The sequence below is a fragment of the Calliphora vicina genome, chromosome 4 (genome assembly GCF_958450345.1).
Source record: "Calliphora vicina chromosome 4, idCalVici1.1, whole genome shotgun sequence".
Lineage (NCBI taxonomy): Eukaryota > Metazoa > Arthropoda > Insecta > Diptera > Calliphoridae > Calliphora > Calliphora vicina.
Window position 1 is genome coordinate 108,962,061 of NC_088783.1, and position 24,788 is coordinate 108,986,848.

General features: G+C 28.0%; 1 protein-coding gene across 1 annotated transcript in view; it reads left to right on the forward strand.

The window, feature by feature from the left end:
- The window catches only part of LOC135958669 (uncharacterized), a 65,919-nt gene that overhangs the window by 9,915 nt on the left and 31,216 nt on the right, over positions 1 to 24,788 (forward strand). The window contains exons 2-6 of the mRNA XM_065509561.1: positions 15,778 to 15,975; positions 16,981 to 17,101; positions 20,887 to 21,034; positions 22,401 to 22,903; positions 23,532 to 23,720. Coding sequence (XP_065365633.1) covers positions 15,778 to 15,975; positions 16,981 to 17,101; positions 20,887 to 21,034; positions 22,401 to 22,903; positions 23,532 to 23,720 — 1,159 coding nt within the window. The remainder of the gene's footprint in view (positions 1 to 15,777; positions 15,976 to 16,980; positions 17,102 to 20,886; positions 21,035 to 22,400; positions 22,904 to 23,531; positions 23,721 to 24,788) is intronic.

A 24,788-nucleotide genomic window follows, 5' to 3' on the forward strand; every position in this document is an offset into this window, starting at 1 on the left:
ATCGTAATGAATCCATTTTTCATTGCAAGAAATGATTCGGTGCAAAAATTATTTTTTTAGCGTTCAAGCAGCATTTCAAGATCTCTCGGCGTTAATGCGTATGGTACCCAATTTCCCTGTTTTTGGGTGATTCCTGCGGCTCGCAAACGTTTTGAAATTGCTGCTTAAATAGCTCGCAATTATTTTGAAAGCTCTTGTTGAGTTCTACAACAATCTTCATTTAGTAATGTCAACAATTGTTGGTCTTCAAACTTTGTTGGCTGGCCTGGGAGATCAAAATCTCCACTTCTGAACCACACAAACCATCTCTCGTACATTGCAGATGATGAAACACATTCACCATAAGCATTCGTGAGCAATCGATGTGCTTCAGCGGCACTTTTTTTTAAATTAAAGAAGTAAAACAAAACTTCCCGCATATGGCGCTTTGTTGGAACAAAATTCTACATTTTGGAAGCAAAAGAAAACTTTGTTGTTTACACTATAATGTTCAGTAACTAAGTGAGAATAATTGACAGATATATACCCTTCAAAATAATATATAAGTTATTAAAAACAAAAATTGCGTTAAAGAGATACGCTGTCTATTGTAAATCCCACATTTTTAAGTCATACATTCAATAATATTTATGATGTTTTAACAATATTATACCACAGAACCTCCAATAGAAATAAGTAAACATAAGTGTGTTAAATATTGATTGAAACTTGCAACATATTGTATTGATATTATCACGATTTTAAGATAAATAATTTTTAAAACTTCTTATTATCACGAATTAGCTCAATTTTTTATTATTTTAAATTCATGTTATTACAGGATAATATCTTGGCTTTTAACTGCTGCTATAAATTTAAAAATAACTTAAGATATACCAAAGTTATAAACAGTTTTCCAATTTTACCTCTAATTAATATTAATCATACGTACAGTATGACAAAAAAAATTTAATCAAATTTAAACTTATTCTTATTGAATTTATGTGAAAAATTATCAGCATATCTAATAAAAATGAAACGAAATTAATTAATGAAATGTTGAAAAGATGCAGAAAATGTAATTTAAGGCTAAAAATTAAATTATAGATGCATAGCAGAATTTTATTTATTGCTAAAATATGTACATAGAATTTTTGAAAATTCTTTGATAATAATTTGCCCTAATATCTAAATTATTCCATTTGTTTTATTGCCTTGCCTTGAACTCAAAATCAAGTCGTGTCTGCAACTAAAGAGATTTAAAATATAAAATTTTCAAAGAATTAAAAAAAAGCTATTTTGTATTCAAGTTACTTGTTAATAAAGCAATTTTTGCCTTTCATTAGCTTGTAATAACTATGTACATAAACTCTATATTCATATTTCTTTTTAGATTTTATCCCCCTTTTATAATTTATGTCCCTTTTTACGAATTCAGAACATCAAAACTACAAATTGCTGTTATTATATTTGCTTTTCTAAACTCCCTTTCTTTTGTAGAAAGCGAAACAAATCCCTTTCATGTTTTTTATTTAAAACGCAGTAAAACTTAAAATTCCAATTATTTGTAAGCATTACAAGACTTTGTGTTAAGTAGTTGGAAAATTTATATTCCAATATTTGTACAGCAATATGTATAAATAAGATTTTATATTCTTTATGTTTTCTTATGTATTTTGTGTTACCCTACAGGAGATTAATAAATTGGTCTTAATGTTTGTAATTTCTAAAATATTTATTTAAAAACTTAACACTTTTCCTTAGTATTCTGGTTTACTTTAGCTTTTTATTTAATAATGTCTTTCCGTCCGGCAGTTTGCTGGTTTTGATATGTTTTTCAAAGCCCTCTAGTATCTCAAGGATCCAAAGGTGGCTTTAATGTATTAGATGTAATGGTGAACAATTTGCTTTTGAATATCATAAAAATCATTTTGCAAATGGTTGAGTTAATAATTTCCATTTCACCAAGAATATTGTTCTAAGTTGAAGAGTGTTTCAAATTCGCCTTAACCGACTTTAGCACTCCAACTTTTTTTATATCCAACGCAATTGACCAAAAATCACATTTCGTTGTGTTTAACAAGTCAATAAGGGTGAGAATATGAGAATTATTTTGAAAACGTGTGTGGATTACTAACGAAAAGTAAAGGGCAAATATTTGTATGAAAGTTTACTAGATTTCACTAGAAAATTTGTTGAACATTGGCTTGATTAGAAGGAATTCAAGGGGATATTTAAGGAAAATCTTAAAAGAAATCAAAGCAACTACACTACATGGTTAGTGAAATTATAGGAAAGAGAAAAAGAAATTTAATTTCGTTAAGTACATTTATTTTTTGAACTAAATAATACCAAACAATAAATATCTGGGATATTAAATTTATTATTAATACATTATAACAAAATGCCCTAAAATATGCACCACATTTTTTAATAAATATTAATTTAAACTCCTGCTTGTTAAAAAATGTAAATCAATTTTGTTTTTAGTTGTGAAATTCTAATTTTTTCACTTTAAAAGCTATTTTTACTTTTTACATTTTTTTCTTATTCACTTTCCTTGTATTTGCTGTTGGCTATTTGAACATCTAACTAACAATGCCACGATTTTAACTAGATTATAAACAAGAAAATCTACAATTTTATGCATAGTGCTTGTTTTTCTTTGGGCAAACATTTAAAGTATACTTTGGGGAGTGTTAGTTAAACATAGTTGCATTGCATGCTTGCGAACATGAATTTCAAAGCATGCAATGTGGAGTTAAAAAGTAATCAAATGTTGAAAGGAATAAAATAGAAAAACTTATAATAGAGCAGATGGAAATGAAAAACAAAAAACAATAAAATATTAAGACAAGTCTAGTTCAATGTGTGATCATAATGAAAAACTCCTCAAAACCAAAGGAAAGTTATCATGTCAGTGACTTAAATTCCCTCACTTGGCCTTCGAGAGTACAGTATTCTAACATTTTCAAACATTTACTATTCATACCAGGCGCGGATCCAGGTCAACCATTAGGGGGGAAATTAAAATTTGTTCTATATTTTTCTTTTTTTCTCCTTTTCTATATGAAAATTGTTCGGTTTTGGGGGGAAGAATAAATATCTCAACCCCTCTGGATCCGCGCCTGCTTCATACAGACCCTCAGTGTATTATAAAAACAATAAATTTGTAAAAACCTTTAAAAACGGAAAGGTCACAACCACAAAATATGCTATACACAAAAAAGAAAAACAAATATATGAACCTAAAACCATACTAATACACTCGTAAATATGGAAACATAAAATATAACACACATACACTCATAAATATAAAAAAAGGATATAAAAAAAACTAACACCAGGTGTTAACAGTTGGAAAAAATTTACGATCAAACGTAATACCTAAAATTTTGAGTTAGTATTCATATTTCATGCATACACAAAAATGTATAAAAATACATAAAAACATATAAATACATATGTAACTAGATATATCTGTATGTATAAAATTGTAAAATTTTTACATTTATAAATCCATTTATCCACTGTTTCTCTTTGACCCCCTTAAGCAAGCAGCTGTAAATTCAAATATGTTTGCAAATGCATAGCATCCTGCTGCAGCAATAAATAAATATAAACAAAACTAGTAAAATTACGAGTACAAAAATTTCCTTATAAATACCAAATACATAACTAACATTAAAGGTTAGAAACAAGAGAAATGTAAAGTGAATAAAACAAGTTGCTTAGTTTGTAATTTATGACCGTAATGACACCGGCAATGACGTCACTAAGCATAATAAGATAAAAAGGTAACAATATATGTGTGCATATCATAAGTAGATTAGATGAAGAATGTTTATAATTTATGGCTTTATAAGGACTTGCTTTATAAGTGTTATTAATATGTTTGCTTTTATTTCTAGAAATAACAAAGTTACAGTTCTTAAAAATGTTTCTCAATTGATTTGGGATTTACAGAAAATCATAAAATTTTCTATGTATATTAGGGAGGCTATTTAATTTCAAAGAGTGCAGGTTAGTACTTACTAGAATACTGGCTGTAAAATTGCTGTGCTGAAAATTTTAGCCTATTGGGACAATGTTAATGGAGAGGCGCACTGAATTGGAATTTACATGAATATTTCTTACTTATCAACACGTTTATATTTATCCTACAGTTTAAATATTAGAACAAAGATTTTTTTGGTATAGGGGGAAGATGATGTGGTATAACAAACATATGCTTTTTTGGGAACTTCATGAAACTCGGTGATGAACTAATTATGTCCGTCAGTATGTCTGTCTGCAGCGTCCCCTTGACCTTATCTAAATTGAAAAACATTTTACTTACATCGACACCGGTTACAGAAATAGATTTTCATTCAATTGGTTGGCATTTTAATGGCTGAAATTAAAAAAAAAACAATACGAAAATAAGAAGGAAAATTTGTATGAATTTTTTACTTGTCAAAATGTTTTTGTTTTTAATTCAGACCACCTGAATTACTATAATAAAGATTTCTTTTGCGTATGGTAGAGATAATAGTGTAAAAGATATATTTCATGAAACTGTGTAATGATCCATCTATGTCATTTCTCATATCCGTATGCAAAATATACTTCTGACTCATTGACATTGTTCGAATTGACTAAAATTCTGAGTTCAAAAGCTTGAGATCTCCAGATTACAAAAACTTTTTTTATTTTCATAAAATAAACTGGCACTTTTATTTATAAAAATTGCATTTTTGCGCTGATAGACTGAGATATTCGCCGTCTAGTATAGCTATAAATCTGTAGGCATGCATTCTTTTTTAAGAGTTAGTTTCTTGATAAACTCATCCAATAGGAAGTGAAGTATTACCTTAATGTCTTTATAATATATTATTATTAACATATTATGTTCTTAGCTAATAAACAAGGCATAAGTAAAGATTAAGCCCCATAGTCTTACCTTCTGAATACAGTTATAAACTCAAAAAATATCTTAAGATATACCATACATATGGACAGTTTTACCCTAATACCTAGAATTAATATTAATCATACGCTCAGTATGGCAAAACTACTTCAAAATAATGTTAAACTTATTTTCATTGAATTTTATATAATAGTACAAATCATTGGGTGATTGACTTAACAATTCTGGATTTACAATATATGTATGGCGTATCTTTTGAATGCGGTCTTTGTTTTTAATAACCTATATGTCATTCCGAAGGGCACATATCTGTCATTAATTCTCACTTAGTTATTGAACATTATAGAGTAAACCACAGTCTTTTTTTGCTTCGAAAATGTCGAATTTTGTGCCAACGAATATGGCGGAAGTTTTGTTTTACTTCTTTAATTTGAAAAAAGCTCCGCTAAAGCACACCAATTGCTCACCAAAGCTTATGGCGAATGTGTTCCAATTTTCAATGCGACATATGGTTTGTGAGGTCCAGAAGTGGTCATTTTGTCATGGAAGACAAAGATAGCCCAGACCAGCCAAAAAAAGCTTGAAGACCAGGAATTGGAGGCATTACTCTATGAAGATTTTAATCAAACTCAACAAGAGCTGGTAAACACAAAAAACGCCCAGGACAGCCAAAAATGTTTGAAGACCAAGAATTAAAATCATTCAAAATCATGACTCAGCTATTTCAAACTGTTTGGCGTGCAGCAGGATTCATCTAAATGCAATGGATTTAGGTCCATACGAATTGAAGACGAGAGACCATGTAAAACGATTTTGCATATCCGAAATAATGCTCGAATGCTATAAAAAAAAACATTTTTGCACCGAATCATTACTTACTATGAAAAATGATTCCATTACGCTATCCCGAATCCTATGATTGTATATGAAACCCGGCCAACCAGCCGAATCGACACCAAAGCTAAATATCTATGGCGCTGAGCTAATGCTCTGTATTTTTTGGGAGAAAAGGGACCAGACATCAAACCATAATAATCCTCACATGACAACGCTCGGCCTCATGTTGCAGTACCTGTTAAACAGTATTTAGGATAAAATGGTTGCAAAACTTTGCCTCACCCGCTTTATAATCAAGATCATGTCCATCCGACTATCAGTTCTTTCGATCAATGCATAACGCTCTCTCTGGGATACGCTTCACTGTGGCTTGATTCATTCTTAGTCTCGAAATATGAGCAGTTTATTTGGCTCGGAATCCATATGTTGCCAGAAATATGGGAAAAGACAACAATGGACAATACTTTGAATAAATAGTAATAAAAATTTGCAAAAAATTCGAGTTTTGAAGTCATACTCCCAATATTAAAATGAAACCAAATGTAATTCCTTAAATTTAATTTGGAAACAATTAACGTAATCATTTCCAACGTGTTTTATGTTGTATTGTATTAAGAAATTGCCATAATGGCAAGAATATTATGAGTTTGTGCTGATATTTGTAACACTTAAAAGAAATCATTTTTTCCGCCGATTTAATAATGACATTTCGTATAGCTGGCTTTCCATGTAAACATTGTGTTTTTGAGACCAAGGATGAAGCCTATTGAAATGGGTGTATGATAATGATAAATACAAATTCTTATCTTCAAGTTTTTTTACAAAATCATAAATATTTTTACACATAACAAAGATATAGCTGATTTTGTAATAAAAATTCTAATTAATATTAATCATACGTACAGTATGTTAGAAAAACATTAAATTGAAGCTAAACATATTTGCATAAATTTTTTGTATAAAATTATTAACTTAAAAAATTAAATTTATTCAAATAAAATACAAGAACAAGCAAGAGCGCTACATTCGGCTTGGCTGGAACCTATATACATTTTATCAGTATCACAATAGGGTGGCCCTTAATAAACACAAGTTGGATTTTGGCCAGTCTCACCCCCCAGTTTGGTGAACATTGGTAAACAAAATCAACCTGAATAAATTTAAGGTAAATCGGTAGGGTGCCGCAAGCCCTCTAAAGTTTTGAGATGCATTTATATAAGGGAACAAATGCAATTTTGTAAAAAATTAGCCACTAAAAACTTACCTTTGCTATTTAATTTCAAAGAATAGAAATGTGTACGTAATTTTCGTTCTAATGAGATATAAAAAACAGAAATTGGTTAAAAAATTTCCCAGGCCATTACCGTGTTTGAGGCCACTAGAACAAGAAATGTAGGAACTTAACATATTTTGAGAAATATTAAAATAAAAGCTAATTTTTACTTAAAATGCATCCATATTTATATGCATATGAGTTTTTGGCTTCATAGAATGCCGCTAACCTATTCGCAGGTATGACCAAACAAATTTATTTTTTTAACGGCAGTTTCAAAACTCCATGTTCAAATTTTTAAAAATTTTGTTAAACAAATTTCCGAATTTTTTGATCATATCATTTGAGCTTTATTGAGAATATAATAGGAAATAAAAATATGAAGAATTATGAAAATATCTCCAATAGTTTTCCTGTACCTGCTTTTTAAATTTTGCCGTTTACGAGAAAAACTAATTATTTGACCATATTTTGGCAAATGAGCTCAATTTCCTTGCTATTATGAATTTAAAGTTGAACTTATTCAAAATGTTATATTCCAGATAATTCTAAATATACTCTGAAAGTTTTTACTAAAATTGGAAAACGTTAAGCATTAAATCCTGAAGGTGAAAAGTCAAAAATAAAATTTTTCAATATTTGGAGTTTATAATGGAAAGATAGCAAAATGTTATATATTTGTGGGCCGATTTTGATGAATTTTAAGAAAAGTATAATATGATAGCACAAATGTGGAAATCAACACTTAATGTCAAAGGGTTAAAATGACCCAAAACTTTTGAAATTATAAAAAACCTTGTCAATTTTAAATTAAATTGCAAACCTAGTACTAAATGTACTATGTAAAAAGGCAGTGAAATTTAAATTCAATTAACAATAAACGATCTTTCTGTTTTTTTTTTTAATAAATAAATGTAACAAAATATAATTATGCACGCATTTTCATGGATGATTAAGTCTAAGATTCTTTTTTTCTTTTGCGTATAAAAATTAGCAAAAATATGAATTTTCCTATTGGCACATACAAACAAACTAATCTAAACCCCCTTAACTGTTATCCATTTACAAATCCCTAAACTTTTATTTATTTAAAAATTTAATGACCAAAAAAACTAATTAGAATAATATGCATATGTGTTATTTTCTAAAAATACTGCATTTAAATATGGTTTTCTAATATCAAAAACAAACCAAAACTACAACTCTCTACATGTAATTAAAATATTCTGTTTTAAACATCAATGCAGTTTTTTTTTAATTACAGAATATTTCTAAATACTCGTATTGACCAGCATTTATTTGTGGTTTCAAATTGTAAAAACCAAAAACAAAATGTTTTAATAAAACCATAAAATTTTACAAAAGCGAGGAGTAGATATGTAAAGCGTGTGACAAAATTGAAATGTTTAGTTGTGATTGTGAAATATGACAATTAAATAAATGCGAAATCTAAGTTAAGCAAGTGAATAAAAGTAGTGGGATTCCGAAGAGCATTACTAGGCATATTCAATGGCAAGAAATATTCAAATGTATTCTGAAAATTACTGTTTTTTTATTGGGTGTATGACTTAAAAATGTACATTGATCGAAACAAATAGTAGTCGGACGGGGCACAGTCTGGACTATAAAGCGCGTGAGGCAAAACATTCTTACCATTTCATATTAAATAGTTTTTAACAGTTATTGCAACATGTGACCGAGTGTTGTCATGATGGAATATTACAGTTTCATGGCCGCATATTCTGGGCGTTTTTCGGCCAATGCTCACTTCAAACAAATCAGTTCAACTCGGTAAAGATTCCATGTGATGGTCTGGCCATATTCCAGCAGCTCATAATAGATAGGACCCTTTGCTCACACAAAATACAGAGAATTAACTTAGCGCCATTAATATTTGACTTTGGTATCGATTAGGCTGGTTTATGGGCTTCATATAGGATCTCTTACACTTCGGGTTATAGTAATGGATCCATTTTTCATCACAAGTAATAATTCGTAGCAAAACTGAATATCTTTTATAGCGTTCAAGCCTAATTTCCAACATGAAAACTCGTGTTTTAATGTATCACAACTTTCCAGCTTTTAGATGAATCCTGCTCTTCTAGACGTTTTAAAATTGCTGCTTGAGTAGCTCCGAACGATTTTGAAAGTTCTTGTTGAGTTTTACAACAATCTTCATGGCCTAAAATTCTTGGACTTCAAAACGTGTTGGCTGACCTGGGCGATATTTGTCTTCCGTGTCAAAATCACCACTTCTGAACGGTAAAAACCATTTCTCGTATGTTGAATCCGATGAACCACTTTCACCATGAGCTTTGGTGAGACCTGAGTATGGTTCAGCGGTACTTTATTTCAAATTAAAGAAGCATTAAAGCAAAACCTCCTGCATATGACGCTTTGTTGGTTTGAAATTAGACATTTTCGAAGCAAAAAAACGTTGGTTTATACATAATGTTCAATAACTACGTGAGAATAAATAACAGATATGACCTTTAAAAATTACATATATATTATATATACAAAAACCGTGTTCAAAAGATACGCAATCCCACATTTCCAAGCCTTATACCCAATATTTAATTTGGAATATTGCAGTAATTCAGAATATTGCAGTAAATCTTAAAATGTTTAAATAACACTGTCCAAAAAATTGAGACTTTTATTGGAACAGAATAGCGATCTTCTAATTCTGAAAGGGCATCTTGAGTAGATCACTTTTATAGAATAAACGTATAGTCCAGCTGGCCTGAAGTTCTAATTTTTTGATCAAAGGGAGCTGACAATTTGACCATTTTCCAATTGAGGATTAAAATATTCTACGAAAATTTTTGACGAAAAATTCGCCAAAAATCCAAGTATTATACGAATGATTTGAAATTTCTCTTTTGGGAGAGGAGCTAGAGGATTAAGATCATCCACAAAAATAATCCATATAACATTCCACAATATAACTCTCTCAGACATTAACTTACATACATTTTTTTAGTTAGTATAATGCTACCTTCGATCAAAAAATTAAAGCTTTGACCCACTGTAGATATAAAATTCAGGCCAGCTGGACCATATTGTTACGTTTTAACATTTTCAAAATGCTGGTTTATTTCCTTTAAATAAACCGGATACTTTTGATTGCAAATAAAAGCCGTTTAGTAGTTTGAAAATTGTAACATCTCTTTATTCATTTAAAATGTTCAACAATAGAATTAAATAGTCACTCAGTGTTTTTTTATACACGTTTATAAATTCGCAGAAATAAAGACATACTTTATAATGTACACGAATTCAATTGAAAAACACAGCACACTTTAAAGCACTCAGTTGATTCGATATTCGAATTCGAATATACAGCGTTGCCAACTTACGATCAATGGTCAACTGAAAGCTTTTATTTAATAATGCCCACAGATATGTTACAGTTTGCTATTACAGCACTGTTATTTGAAAGCGTTATGCTACATTTAAATCAGCCCTTAAAATCGTTATATTTGAATTCAAGTACAATTTCGTAACAATATGTTTATTCTTCTAAAAATTACGTACTCAACATGCCCTTTCAGAATTATAGGGTCGCTATTCTGTTCCAAAAATACTGTTGGACAGTTTAATTAGTTTAAGTCTTAGTCTTAGTCTTAGTCTTAGTCTTAGTCTTAGTCTTAGTCTTAGTCTTAGTCTTAGTCTTAGTCTTAGTCTTAGTCTTAGTCTTAGTCTTAGTCTTAGTCTTAGTCTTAGTCTTAGTCTTAGTCTTAGTCTTAGTCTTAGTCTTAGTCTTAGTCTTAGTCTTAGTCTTAGTCTTAGTCTTAGTCTTAGTCTTAGTCTTAGTCTTAGTCTTAGTCTTAGTCTTAGTCTTAGTCTTAGTCTTAGTCTTAGTCTTAGTCTTAGTCTTAGTCTTAGTCTTAGTCTTAGTCTTAGTCTTAGTCTTAGTCTTAGTCTTAGTCTTAGTCTTAGTCTTAGTCTTAGTCTTAGTCTTAGTCTTAGTCTTAGTCTTAGTCTTAGTCTTAGTCTTAGTCTTAGTCTTAGTCTTAGTCTTAGTCTTAGTCTTAGTCTTAGTCTTAGTCTTAGTCTTAGTCTTAGTCTTAGTCTTAGTCTTAGTCTTAGTCTTAGTCTTAGTCTTAGTCTTAGTCTTAGTCTTAGTCTTAGTCTTAGTCTTAGTCTTAGTCTTAGTCTTAGTCTTAGTCTTAGTCTTAGTCTTAGTCTTAGTCTTAGTCTTAGTCTTAGTCTTAGTCTTAGTCTTAGTCTTAGTCTTAGTCTTAGTCTTAGTCTTAGTCTTAGTCTTAGTCTTAGTCTTAGTCTTAGTCTTAGTCTTAGTCTTAGTCTTAGTCTTAGTCTTAGTCTTAGTCTTAGTCTTAGTCTTAGTCTTAGTTAGTTAGTTACTTAGTTAGTTAGTTAGTTAATTAGTTAGTACTTAGTAGTTAGTTAGTGGATGAACCTCCCTAACAAATAGTGTCCAACCACATTTAAATACAATGCAGTTTCATGTTAAACATTTTCCAAACTCATTTTTTCAGGTCATTAATTATGTTTGTAATAAACCTGTATTTGTGGCTTATACTGAGAATTAAGCATTCATATTTATTTGGTATTTTGTGGAACTTTTAAGGTATAATTATTCCAAATATTTTTGGATAATTATTACGAAAATGCTATATTTTGCGAATATAATATAAAATTAATATAAAATTTCAACATTATATGGCTTTAACATTTAAGACAGTTAAAGCCATAATCATAAGCATGCTTTTAAAATATAAAAAAAAACTTAAAATATAAATGGGTTAAATTTGAATAAAAACTTCAAAACCCCCTTTGTAGAATATTAAAAACAATATTTAACATAAATAATTACCAAACCATCACTACACTCCAACTAAAACCGAGAAGTGAGTAAGCATGGTCAACTAAAAATAAAGATACAGCAGCAAAAAGGAAATGTAATTAATATCAAATATCTCTAATTTCCAATTTCCATTCGATTATCAAAAAATGCTCACACAATCACCAAACAACAACAAGATGCAAACGTTTGTCACAATTTCTGGTAATGCTGAATATACCACGACATCATCATCACCATCCTCATTCTCAACAGCAGCCACATTCTGCAGGTCATAGTGGTGCCAGCAGTAGCAACCATTCCCAACAACATTCACCTCTGACACCTCATCCCACCACCAGCATTGCAAATACATCATGTCAATTGACAGTGCCAGGCAGTAGTCATAATAATAGCTGTAGCAGCAGCATTAATACCAGCCACAGTCATTCAAATCTCAGCCACCTGGCTGTCGCTGCCAGAAATTCGAGTGAGGAAGAGTATCAGCAGTTTATGTCGGGTGCTAACTTGCCACGTTCTTCATGTGTCAGTTTTCAAAGTGAAATGTTATTGCTGGATTTGATAAATGGAGAAATCAATGAGTTTGTGGAAAGGTATTCGATTTTGTAGTTGACATTAAGGGGTCATAGAGATGTGTATGTATGTAGATGTTATAAAGTTGGGCACTTGTAAGTGTTTGAGTGGATATACAGTGAAATGTTTAGAGAAAATAAAGGATGATAAAATAACTGAAAACTAAGGCTCCAAATTGTCAAATGATAAGAGAAAAAAATTCAAATTGCATTTCGAACACAACAAAAAATAGTAAAGTATCGATTCATAAACTAAAAGAAGCTTAAGGTTAACACTATGATAGTGATTTTTAAAAACCAATCATATATTCTTCAATCCCAGCTCCAGCAAAATATTTTGGAATGTTTGTTAGACATTCAAGTTATGAAACATAATGAGGAACGCTATATCAATTCGAAAACAAAAGTAACCTAAAAATGTATTTGAAAGTTCGGAAATCGAAAAAATCAATGAATGACTGTGATTTGAGAAAATTTTTTCATATGTTCTTTATTTGCAATAAATCCTTAACATTTTGAATTCAATAAAAGCCAAACATTTTCGGCAGTTTTTTTTAGAAATTCGAAATGAAGTTCGAATTTTCGAACATAACGAAAAATTCTAAAATATCGATTCAGACAGAAAAAAAAATTTAAAATAACAAATTTATCGATATAAAATTATCGAATAATATTTTTTTTAATTTTTAACAAAATTTTGAATGTTCGAAAATCGAAAAATCAAAGAAATATATGAAATTTCTAAAATTTGTTTATATATTCAACATTTGTAATTAATTTCGAACATTTTGATGAGTTTTTTAGAAATCCGAAATTAAGTTCGAATTTTCGAACATAAAACAAAATGCTTATATTTCGTTTTGGTAACATACATAAGCTATAAATAAACAAATTTGTTAATTTTAAGCATAAATTTGTATATTCGAAAATCATAAAATCAAGAAAGAGAGCGAATTTATGAAAATCTTTTATGTATTATTTATCCCAAGTACTTGAAAAAGAATTTTGCATGATTTTTTAGAAATTCAGAAATGTTTTTGAATTTTCAAACTTAAAAAAAATGGTTAATGGAATGAATCAGGAATTTTTAACAAGAACTTTAATGTTCGAAATACGAAAAATCAAAAAAGAGCATCTAATTTACACAATTTACTTGTATCAAATTTAAAAATTTTCGCGAGATATTAGAAATTCGACATCAAGTTAGAATTATCGAATATATCAAAAAAATGGATTCAGGAGCTAAATTAAGAAAAACCGTAATAAATATTGTGAAATTTTAACAATAATTCGAATGTTCGAATCTCGATAATTCAATGAAATAAAGCGACTTTATAAAATTTGTACATATATTCTTTATTTGCAATAAAATTTAAACATTTTTGCGTGTTTTTTAGAAATTTCGAAATTAATTTCGAATTTTCGAACATAACGAAAAATGCTAAAACATTGCTTGAGAAACAAAAATAAGCTAATAATGAACAAAATTGATAGTATTTAAGAAGAATTTGTATGTTCGAAAATGGAAAAATCACAGATAGAGACGGAATTAAAAAATTTTTTCATATATTTTTTTTTATTTACAATAAAACTTTAACATTTGGTATGTTTTTTTAGAAATTTTACCAATTGCTGAAAAAAAGTACTGATTCAGGAACAAAAATAAACTAACAACTTTAAATTTTGTGTTTGATTTTCGAAAATCAAAGAAAGAGAACCAATTTTTCTTTGATTCTTATAAGTAAAACCTTTTGGTTAGTTTTGTTAGAAATTTGAAATTTAGTTCGAATTTTCGAACATAAAGAAAAATGCTAAAGTATAGTTCAGGAACAAATTAAAACTAAAAATAGACAGAAATTCAATATGAATTTGAATGTTCGAAACTCTAAAATCTAGGAATGAGAGGGAATATAACGAAAAATGTTAAATCATTGCTCAGGAACAAAATAATGCTAAAAATTAACATATTTGTCCATTTTCAAAAATAATTTTAATGTTCGAAACTTGAAAATCTACGAATGAGAGGGAACTTATAAAATTTGTTATTATTATTAAAATTTATACATTTTGGCGAGTTTTTTAGAAATTCGAAATTAAGTTCGAATTTTCGAACTTAATGAAAAATATTAAAATATTTCAGGAACAAAATAAGATAAAAATTATCTTATTCCAAAATTTTGAACAAAAATTTGAATGTTCGAAAATCGAAAAATCACAGATCAAGACCGATTTTATAAATTTTTTTCATATATTCCTTATTCACAATAAAATTTTAACATTTTAGTGTATTTTTTTAGAAATTCAAACAAAATGCTTTTAAATTTTTAAACAGAGTTTGATGTTTGAAAATCGAAAAATTAAAGAAAGTGAGCGAAATATTTCTTTGACTCATATAATTAAAACCTTTTGGTTTGATATTTTAAAATTTTGAAATTTAGTTCGAATTTTCGAACATAACGAAAAATGCTAAATCATTGCTCAGGAGCAAAATAATGCTAAAAATTAACATATTTGTCCATTTTCAAAAATAATTTGAATGTTCGAAACTTGAAAATCTACGAATGAGAGGGAACTTATAAAATTGGTTATTATATTCTTAATTATTAATAAAATTTAAACATTTTGGCATGTTTTTTAGAAATTCGAAATTAAGTTCGAATTTTCGAACTTAATGAAAAATATTAAAATATCGTTTCAGGAACAAAAATAAGCTAAAAATTAACAAATTTGTAAATTTTTAACAAGTTTTTCAATGTTCGAAAATTAAAAAAATAAAGAAATAAAGCGAATTTAAAAAAAAAATAAAAAAATTTCAACTAAAATCGATTTCTCTAATGAAAATTTATAAAATATTGTTTAGGGAACAAAAATAAGCTAAAAGTTAATACATTTTCAAATTTTAAGAAGAATTTGAATGTTCGAAAGTGGAAAATTCAAATATTTTGACATGTTTTTTCTTAAATTTTTCGAATATTTTTGTAAAATAACGAATTTTAGGGCAATACCTAAAAAGAGGATATATAAATAAATCGGTTATTCTAATAAAGAATATTATGTACGAAACAATTGTTACTAATTGAAAGTGTTTAATAGATCTGAAAACATTAAAAAATGTTCACTTCTATTAAAAATTTTATTTGGATTACAATGATAGATATATTTTAATGATATTTAATAATTCAAATTAATAATAATCATACGCTTAGGTGTATCTAAAAAAACTTCGAACTAAAATGTCATTAATTAAAATAATTTCTTGAAAAATACCTTGAATTATTTTGTCCAAAAACTATTAAAAACATGTGGAAATCATTTAGGTGAAACTATATTTCAAGCCTTCAATAAAATGTGTCTTTTTCAATTTTCTTCCTTGCAGAGCCCTCCACAAAGATGACTATGGCACCCAGCGTGTCTACAAGAAAACCTCACCCAATTGTGTTTTAACTCTCTACTTGCCTTCACGTGAAATTACATTGTCTGGCAGCAGTCCCTCAATATTGCGTGGCATTGTATTTGTTGATCCAAAGGCCATACAGGGATATCGTGTCTATGCGCAATTGACACTAACATTTCGGTGAGTAATTATTGACAGTACCGGGAGAAAAACTTTTATTATTTTATGATTGAAATAATACTTAAATTATTTCAAGGTCACACACGAAATACAAATAAATATTTTATGGAAGACAATGAAAATGTCTATACAGTAATAAAAAGGAAAAATGGATAGTTAATACTTAAAAAAAGGAATAGTTTATTTAGAAGAATTGGTGTATTAAAAATACATGGAAAATTTCAAGGAATCTTAAGAAACTTTTCAATATAAGTTTGAATTTTCTAACAAAATTTAAAAACAAATATGGATATGTGATCAAACCAAACTTTATGGCTTGTAATACTTGATCAATTATGATCGACTGACGGTTCTGCTTTATATCTTAGCATTTGTGTTAGCATTGTATGTCCAAAATCATTGCTTTCATTTTCTTAAATCGTTTAACCCCCTTTTTTAACAAAAACATTTATTTACATTCCTTTGTACAACTTTTTCTTTAACCACAGTTAATTGTCTTCATTGATAACTCAACACAATTAATTAGTAAATTGATGTTTGGTGAAAGCCAAACGCAAATACCAATAAATAAATATTCTAGGTATTTTGCTTAGCATTCAAGCAATTTCAAATGCTTGCTAGCACAAACTCATAAATATGTATCTACATTCTCCCTTCTCTTAAACAATCAGCAACTAAGTAATCAAATTCCTAGTTGTTTTAGTTGTACTTACTTACCTTCACAAATATTTCCATAGTTAGAAAGATATACTAACACAGCACATACCTCAGTACTTGAACACTCAATTAAATAAAGTATATTATTGATTTTTTCCCATTCGTTCGTTTGGTGTCTTTCGCTGTGGCAAGTTTTCCTTAAACCTTGTGCTACACAACTGAAACAAAAGTACAAGCATGATTAAAAATGTTTGTGGTAGAAAGTTTCACTTTTAACCTTTATTGATGTTTCACTTTTATTCTTTTCTTTTCAATTTCCTTTTTTTCTGTTTATTTCAAACCATTTAGTTACGGCCGTGAGGATGAGGAAGTGATGGGCTTAAGGTTTTGTAATGAGGCCATAATGTCGTTGCATCAAATATGGCCGAGAAATGAAGAGCCCAGCAAGGAGTCATTAAGTCCCTTACAGGTAAGCTTTAACAAAGAAAAAGTGAAAAGTTATTATAGATAAAATACATTAATATTAAATTCTGTAGATATTTTTAGTTTGTACTTCCTTCTGTTTTTTTTTGAGGCCCACTGTATTTAAAAAAATACTATACAATTTCCTGCTAGCTTGACTTCTTCTTTATGTCTAGACAAATTTTTGTTGCAATTGAGTATTTAGTTTAGAAATTGTGTAGTATTTTCATCATCTGTTCAGTTGGTCTCACTGCACGTATGATTAATATTAATTTAGAGGTGTTTTTGTAAAATTACCTATAACTTTTGCTATTTTCAAGGGATTTCAATACTTGATATAGGGAATTAAAGCTAAAGTACCAACCTATAATCTAGTTCAACACTCATATACAGTGAACAAACAAAAATTTAAAAAAAAAATAATTTATATTGAACTTAAATAAAACAACAATATTTTTGTATTTAAAATAAAATATTATTACTGTTTTTTCTAGGTCCACTGTATATGAAAAATCAAACATGCACAACAAATTCATTAATATTAAATTTATTAAATATTTTTAGTTTGAAAAAAAATTTGAAGGCCCACTGTATTATATTAAAGCAATTGTACACAATTTTCTAAAAGCTTTTGTTCTCTGTTATATCTAAGCCAATTTTCGTAGCAATTGCTTTTTTAGTTTAGAAATTGTGTATTATTTTCCTTTACGTATTCAATTTGTCTCACGGCACGTATGATTAATATTAATTTACAGGTATTCACATTAAATTACCTGTAACTTTTGCTATTTCCAAGGGATTTTAATACCTGATATTGGGAATTAAAGCTAAAATATTAGTCTATAATCTGGCTGAACAATCATGTACAATGAGAATATAAAAAAAATCATTTATATTAAACTTAAAGAAAAAAATAATATTTTAAATTCAATATTATTATAATTTTTTTTTGGCCCACTGTGTTTAAAAAACTTGTACTCAATTTTCTAAAAGCTTTTGTTCTCAGTTATGCCTAAGCCAATTTTAGTAGCAATTGCTTATTTAGTTTAGAAATTGTGTATTATTTCACTTTAGATTTTCAAATTGTCTCACTTCACGTATGATTAATATTAATTTAGAGGTGTTCATATTAAATTACCTATAACTTTTGCTATTTTCAATGGATTTCAATACTTAATATGGGGAATTAAAGCTAAAGTACTAATCTATATCTGGTTGAACAGTCAGGTATAATGAAAACATAAAAAACTTAAAAAAATCATTACTTAAAAAAATATATATTTTTTGTACTATACAAATTCACTAATATTTAATTCATAAATTATTTTTATTTTGAAATTATTTCAGTTTTTTTTGGCCCACTGTATTTAAAAATCTTGTACACAATTTTCTGAAAGCTTTTGTTCTCAGTTATGTCTAAGCCAATTTTCGTAGCAATTGCTTATTTAGTTTAGAAATTGTGTATTACATTTTCAATTTGTCTCACTGCACGTATGATTAATATTAATTTACAGGTATTCATACTAAATTACTTGTAACTTTTGTTATTTTCAATGGATTTTAATACTTAATATAGAGAATTAAAGCTAAAAAATCATTAATAATCAATTAAAAGAAAACAGTAATATGTTTTTACTTTAAATCAAAACCATTACTTGTTTCTTTGTGGTCCTTTGTATTTCACTTGTTATTTAATGTAAAATTGTTTAAATATTTTTAGTATCAAATTGCTTCTGTTTGTATTTGAGGCCCACTGTATTTTAAGAAACAAAATATTTTTGTGAAAGCTGTACGTTTTCTTTATGTATGAGCCAACTTTTGTAGAAATCGAATGTTTAGTTTAATATTTATGTACTATTTTTCAATATCTTCTGAATTGGTACCACTATTCGTATGAGTAATATTTATTTGGAGGTATTCATGTAAAACTACCTATATATTTTGTAATTTCTAACGGATTTTTATAGTTGATATATGAAACGAAAGCTAAAATACTAAACTGTAATTTGTTATGTACAGCTATGAAAAAACAATGAAATGGGAAAATCATTAATACAAAATTTTTTAAATATTTTTAGTATGAATTTATTTCTAATTTTACTTTGTATTTTAATAAGAAAGAACATAATTTTCTGAAAGCTGTACTTTTTCTTTACGTATGAGCCAATTTTTGTAGCAATCGAGAGTTTGGTTTAGTATTTATGTACTATTTTTCTTATGAATTGGTATCACTGTGCGTATGATTAATATTTATTTAGAGGAAATCATGTAAAACTACCTATACCTTTGGTAATTGTTAACCAATTTTTATAGTTGATATAGGAAATTAAAGTCAAAATACTAACCTGTAATTTAGTGAAAGACAGATTATGTACAGACAATGAAAAAAAGAGGTGCAAAAAATAATTAAATATTTTTTTTGTATGAAATTAGTTCTAATTTTTCTTCGAGGCCCACTGTATTTTAAGAAAACCAAAATAGTTTTCTAATTTGGTAATTTTTCTTTATGTCTGAGCCAATTTTTGTAAAAATCGAGAGTTTGGTTTAGTATTTGTGTACCATTTTTCAATGTCTAATGAAATGGTATCACTGTGCGTATGATTAATATTTATTGAGAGGTATTTATGTAAAACTACCTATAACTTTGGTATTTTTTTACAGATTTGTATAGTTGATATAGCAAATTAAAGCTTAAATACTAACCTTTAATTTAGTTAATTATAGATTATGTACAGCTAGTGAAAAAAAGGAGTTGAAAAAATAATTAAATCTTTTTTAGTATGAAATTATTTCTAATTTTTCTTCGAGGCCCACTGTATTTTATTAAGAAATAAAATAATTTTCTGAAAGCTGTAATTTTTCCTTATGTCTGAGCCAATTTCTGTAGCAATCGAGAGTTTGGTTTAGTATTTATGTACTATTTTTCAATGTCTTATGATTTGGTATCACTGTGCGTATGATTAATATTTATTTAGAGGTATTCATGTAAAAATACCTATAACTTTGGTAATTTTTAACAAATTTTTATAGTTGATATAGGAAATTAAAGCCAAAATACCAAGCTGTAATTACGTTAAACCACAGATCATGTACAGCCAATGAAAAAACCATTCAGTGGCGAAATCAAAAATAAAAAAAATTTTAAATATTTTTAATATGAAATTATTTACAATTTTTCTTTGAGGTCCACAGTATTTTGACAATAAAATGAAATGTTCTAATAGCTTTACTGCTGTTTTATGTACGAAATAATTTTCGAAGCATTAGTTAAGCAGTTGTGTGTTAATTTTCATTATCTTGTGAATAAGTCTAACTGTACGTATGATTAATATAAATTTCGCTGGGTTCGTGCTAAACTACCTATAACTTTTGTAATTTTTAATGGATTTTTATACTTAATATAAGGAATTAAAGCTAAGATACCAGCTTTTAATTCTAAATACAGATCTTTTATAGCTAACACACAATGTAAGAAATATAATTAAAATAAAAAATTTATATTTAAATTTGTGTATGAATTTCAAACTTAAAAAAATAACATTTATTTGTATCTTTGAAATATACTAGGGATACCTTATTATTAGCTGGATTGTATTTTGTATTAATTAAAATTGCTAAAAATATTCAAACAATTAATTTTGCTTACTTTTCTCTTTAAACCAAAATTTAATTAATTTGTTTCTTTTTATTTTGTTTGTAAAATATTTAAAAGATTTAATTTCATTTACATTTCCTTTTATAATTCATATATAATTTCTAATCACTGCGTTGTTTCTTTACTCCAATTCACAGGAAGCTCTGTTAAAACGTTTAGGCGATGGTGCTCATCCCTTCACTCTGACATTGACAGCTCAGGCACCACCCAGCGTACAATTGGTGCCAGCCAAACGTTACTATGGTGCCCCCATTGGCACCAGCTACGATGTCAGATGTTTCATTGGTATGTATTTGTACAAGAGCGTGAATGTTGCCAGTTTTATGTTTCCGTTTTTTTGAAGTATTTTTCTTCATTTAAAGTTTTTTTTCTTACTTTTGTTAGATGTGTAGTTTAAAACTTATATATTTAATTAAAAAGCTAAAAAAAAACTAAGACTAATAAAGAGGGGAATATTTTTTTTATATAATAAGGATGGAGGGATTTAGTAAAAACTAAAAGCTCTTAAACTAATAAATAAACGAATGAACTTTAAGAATTGAATTTAAATACAAATTCAAGCAAGGAACTGCAGGCTTTCACAAACAGTCTCTTAAACCTCACCAAATTCATTATTTTTTTCTTCTGCCTCGATTTCCACTTGTGTAGTCATTTCAAAAAACTTGAAATGAAAAATACAACTAACATAAATAAAGGTTAGTTTCTAAACGCTATTCAATATCCGCAGGAAATTAAATTTTTAAATTTCTACTAAAGTATGTGAGTCTTACTAAATTGCTTCTTTGTGTACTGACTTGTGGTTCTCTGGTACGTGAACAACTGCCTATTGTCTATCTAACATGTATTTAAGGATTTGCCAGGAAACTGTTTAAAAGCTTAGCAAAGAATTTCTTGTTGAAATAAAACACAAGCCACAATATGTACGAAAATATTTAACAAAAAATTTTAATCGAAATGGGAAAATAAAATAATAGAATAGATTTGTATAGTTGATATAGCAAATTAAAGCTTAAATACTAACCTTTAATTTAGTTAATTACAGATTATGTACAGCTAGTGAAAAAAAGGATTAAATCTTTTTTAGTATGAAATTATTTCTAGTTTTTCTTCGAGGCCCACTGTATTTTATTAAGAAACAAAATAATTTTCAGAAAGCTGTAATTTTTTCTTATGTCTGAGCCAATTTTTTTTAGCAATCGAGAGTTTGGTTTAGTATTTGTGTACCATTTTTCAATGTCTAATGAATTGGTATCACTCTACGTATGATTAATATTTATTTAGAGGTATTCATGTAAAAATGCCCATAACTTTGGTAATTTTTAACAGATCATGTACAGCCAATGAAAAAACCATTCAGTGGCTAAATCAAAAATAAAAAAATTTTAAAATATTTTCTGTATTTAAGGATTTGCCAGGAAACTGTTTAAAAGCTTAAAAAAGAATTTCTTGTTGAAATAAAACACAAGCCACAACATGTACGAAAATATTTAACAAAAAATGTTAATTGAAAAGGGAAAATAAAATAATGGAATCCTGATTCAACAAATAACCACAAATTAAAGATTATTAAAAGGAAATCCATTTTGTTTAATTAAAAAAGTTTTGCTAACCAAATTGATGTATTAAAAATTGATTTATATTCCCATTTTAGCTGACAAATCCGATGAGAAATTCCACCGGCGAGCTTCTGTCAAAATGGGCGTTAGAGTTATTTATCGTACGGATGTTTTCAATCATGGCATTGGTGGTCCGGAAAATTTCGCCGCCTTAGTCAATAATCCGGTATCCTCACCACCTCCCCAAGCTACAACTATGACCTCAACAAATACTCATTCTACTATAGCTTCCTCTCTCAGTACTCATACCACCATCAGTGAAACTCAATCCGACCCAGCGGCTCACCATCAGCAGCAGCAACAACAACACCACCATCTACATGAAGCCGCCAGTGCTGAGACTTCTTTGCAGGCCACAAATGCACATGAAACACGTTCTTTCGCTAAAGTTCGCAAGTCGGATAGAGGTGATTCCTTTCCCAAATTACGTTTGTCTCCGAAGACATTTCGTTTCAGTAATCGTTTTGGACGCAGCAAAAGTGAGGTGGAGAAGTGTCCCAATGATCCGTTTCATAATTATAGTAAATCGTTTCAAGAGGTAAGTTGAAAGAAATGTTAAAAAAAAATTTAAATTTTTGCTTCCTTAAGGCCCACTGTAAATTAAATATATACATTTGAAGACATAATTCTGAAAGCCCCACTTGTGCTCTATATCCAAACCAAATTTGATAGCAAATGAGTGTTTAATTTAGCAGTTTTTTTAATTTCTTTCATTCCTTACCAATTAGTCTCACTGTGCGTATGATTAATATTAATTTACATATGTTCGTAGAAAATTAACCATAACTAGAGTAATTTTCAACGGATTTTTATATATTTTATGTGAATTTAAAGCTTAAATATCAGACTAAAGATTCCTTAAAAAATGTAATAAATAATAAATTACTAAACAATGAAAACTCATAAAACTTAATTTATAAAAAAATTTCAAAAACCAAAATTCAGTCTCATTTCTAAAAAAAATAGATTCATACCCTTAATCTATACCTTGTGTAACCATTATTATTTTTTATTACTTTTCTATTGCTCTTTTTTATCTTTAACCTTGTTTTTCAAAAGTTATTAATAATTAATTAAACTTGCTAAAAAGTTGTTATAAAATTTATTTTGTTTTACTTTTGCTCTTCCTTTTTCCAATGCCACAACATTTTCTCAACTACTACCAGTATGACAGTGTTTGCACCACTAATTTAAGTGGTGGGCCTCAGGGTGCTGTAGACAAACCTTTCCTGCTGCAAGACGGTCGTGTGGGTTTACGTGCAAGTTTGGATAAATCCTGGTATACGCATGGTGAAGATGTGTGTGTCACCATCAATATACGCAATGACAGCAGAAAGACTGTGCGGAAAGTTCGAGTAAGTATAAGTTTCTAACCTTGTAGTTTTTGCTTTTGAGTTCTAAGAAGATAAATAGTTAAATTATGGGAAAATTAATGGTGCAGTTTTTTTTTGGTAAGAGGAATGAGGTAAGAGCACAAATTTTTAGTTGAAAAAGTCACGTTTCGAATGTATTTCAGTTTAAGTTGCCTATAAGTGATTTTCATATAATGATTTAGGAAAGAGCATTCAAAAGAATTTTTACGATATGTAAATGAAAATATTAATTTAGAGGTATTCATGACAAACTTTCTATGAGTATTAAAGCTAAATGCAAAATATTGTTCGAATAATTTTAGTCTGTTTTACATATAATCGATTATTTAATTAGATTTTGTTTAGATTTTAATTTTATTAAAAACAAAAAAACTGATGTTTTAAGATTTATCAGGAATTCGGATATTTTTAATCGGTTAATCAAATATTATTCGGATAATTCAATTTAATAAATTTTTTTAATATGAAACTTCTTATAATATTGATTTGTATATCAAAAAGATACAAATATTTTTCAGATTAATCGAATATTATTCGCATTCACAATTTACATAATTTTTTGGAATTTACGTCTTCTAATAATACTGCTTTATCAAGTCAATTACAATCAATCAATTATTCGAATAATTTTAATTGGTGCTACGAATAATCGATTATTTAACGAGATATTTTTTAGATTTTTTTTTTTCAAATATGCATTTGGATATTTTTAATCGGTTAATTGAAAATTATTCGAATACTTAATTTGAAAACATTTCTGAAATGCGAAACATCTAATAATATTGATTTTTATATTATTAAAAAAAAATATTTTTCAGATTAATCGATTATTCGAATATGATTCAAAATTTCCATATTTTGAATCTGTATAATATGAAAAGATTTCTGAAATGCGAAACATCTAATAATATTGATTTTTATATAATTAAAAAAAAATATTTTTCAGATTAATCGATTATTCGAATATGTTTAATCGGTTAATCGAATATGTTTAATCGGTTAATCGAATATTATACAGATTCAAAATTTCCACATTTTTTTTGTTAATTT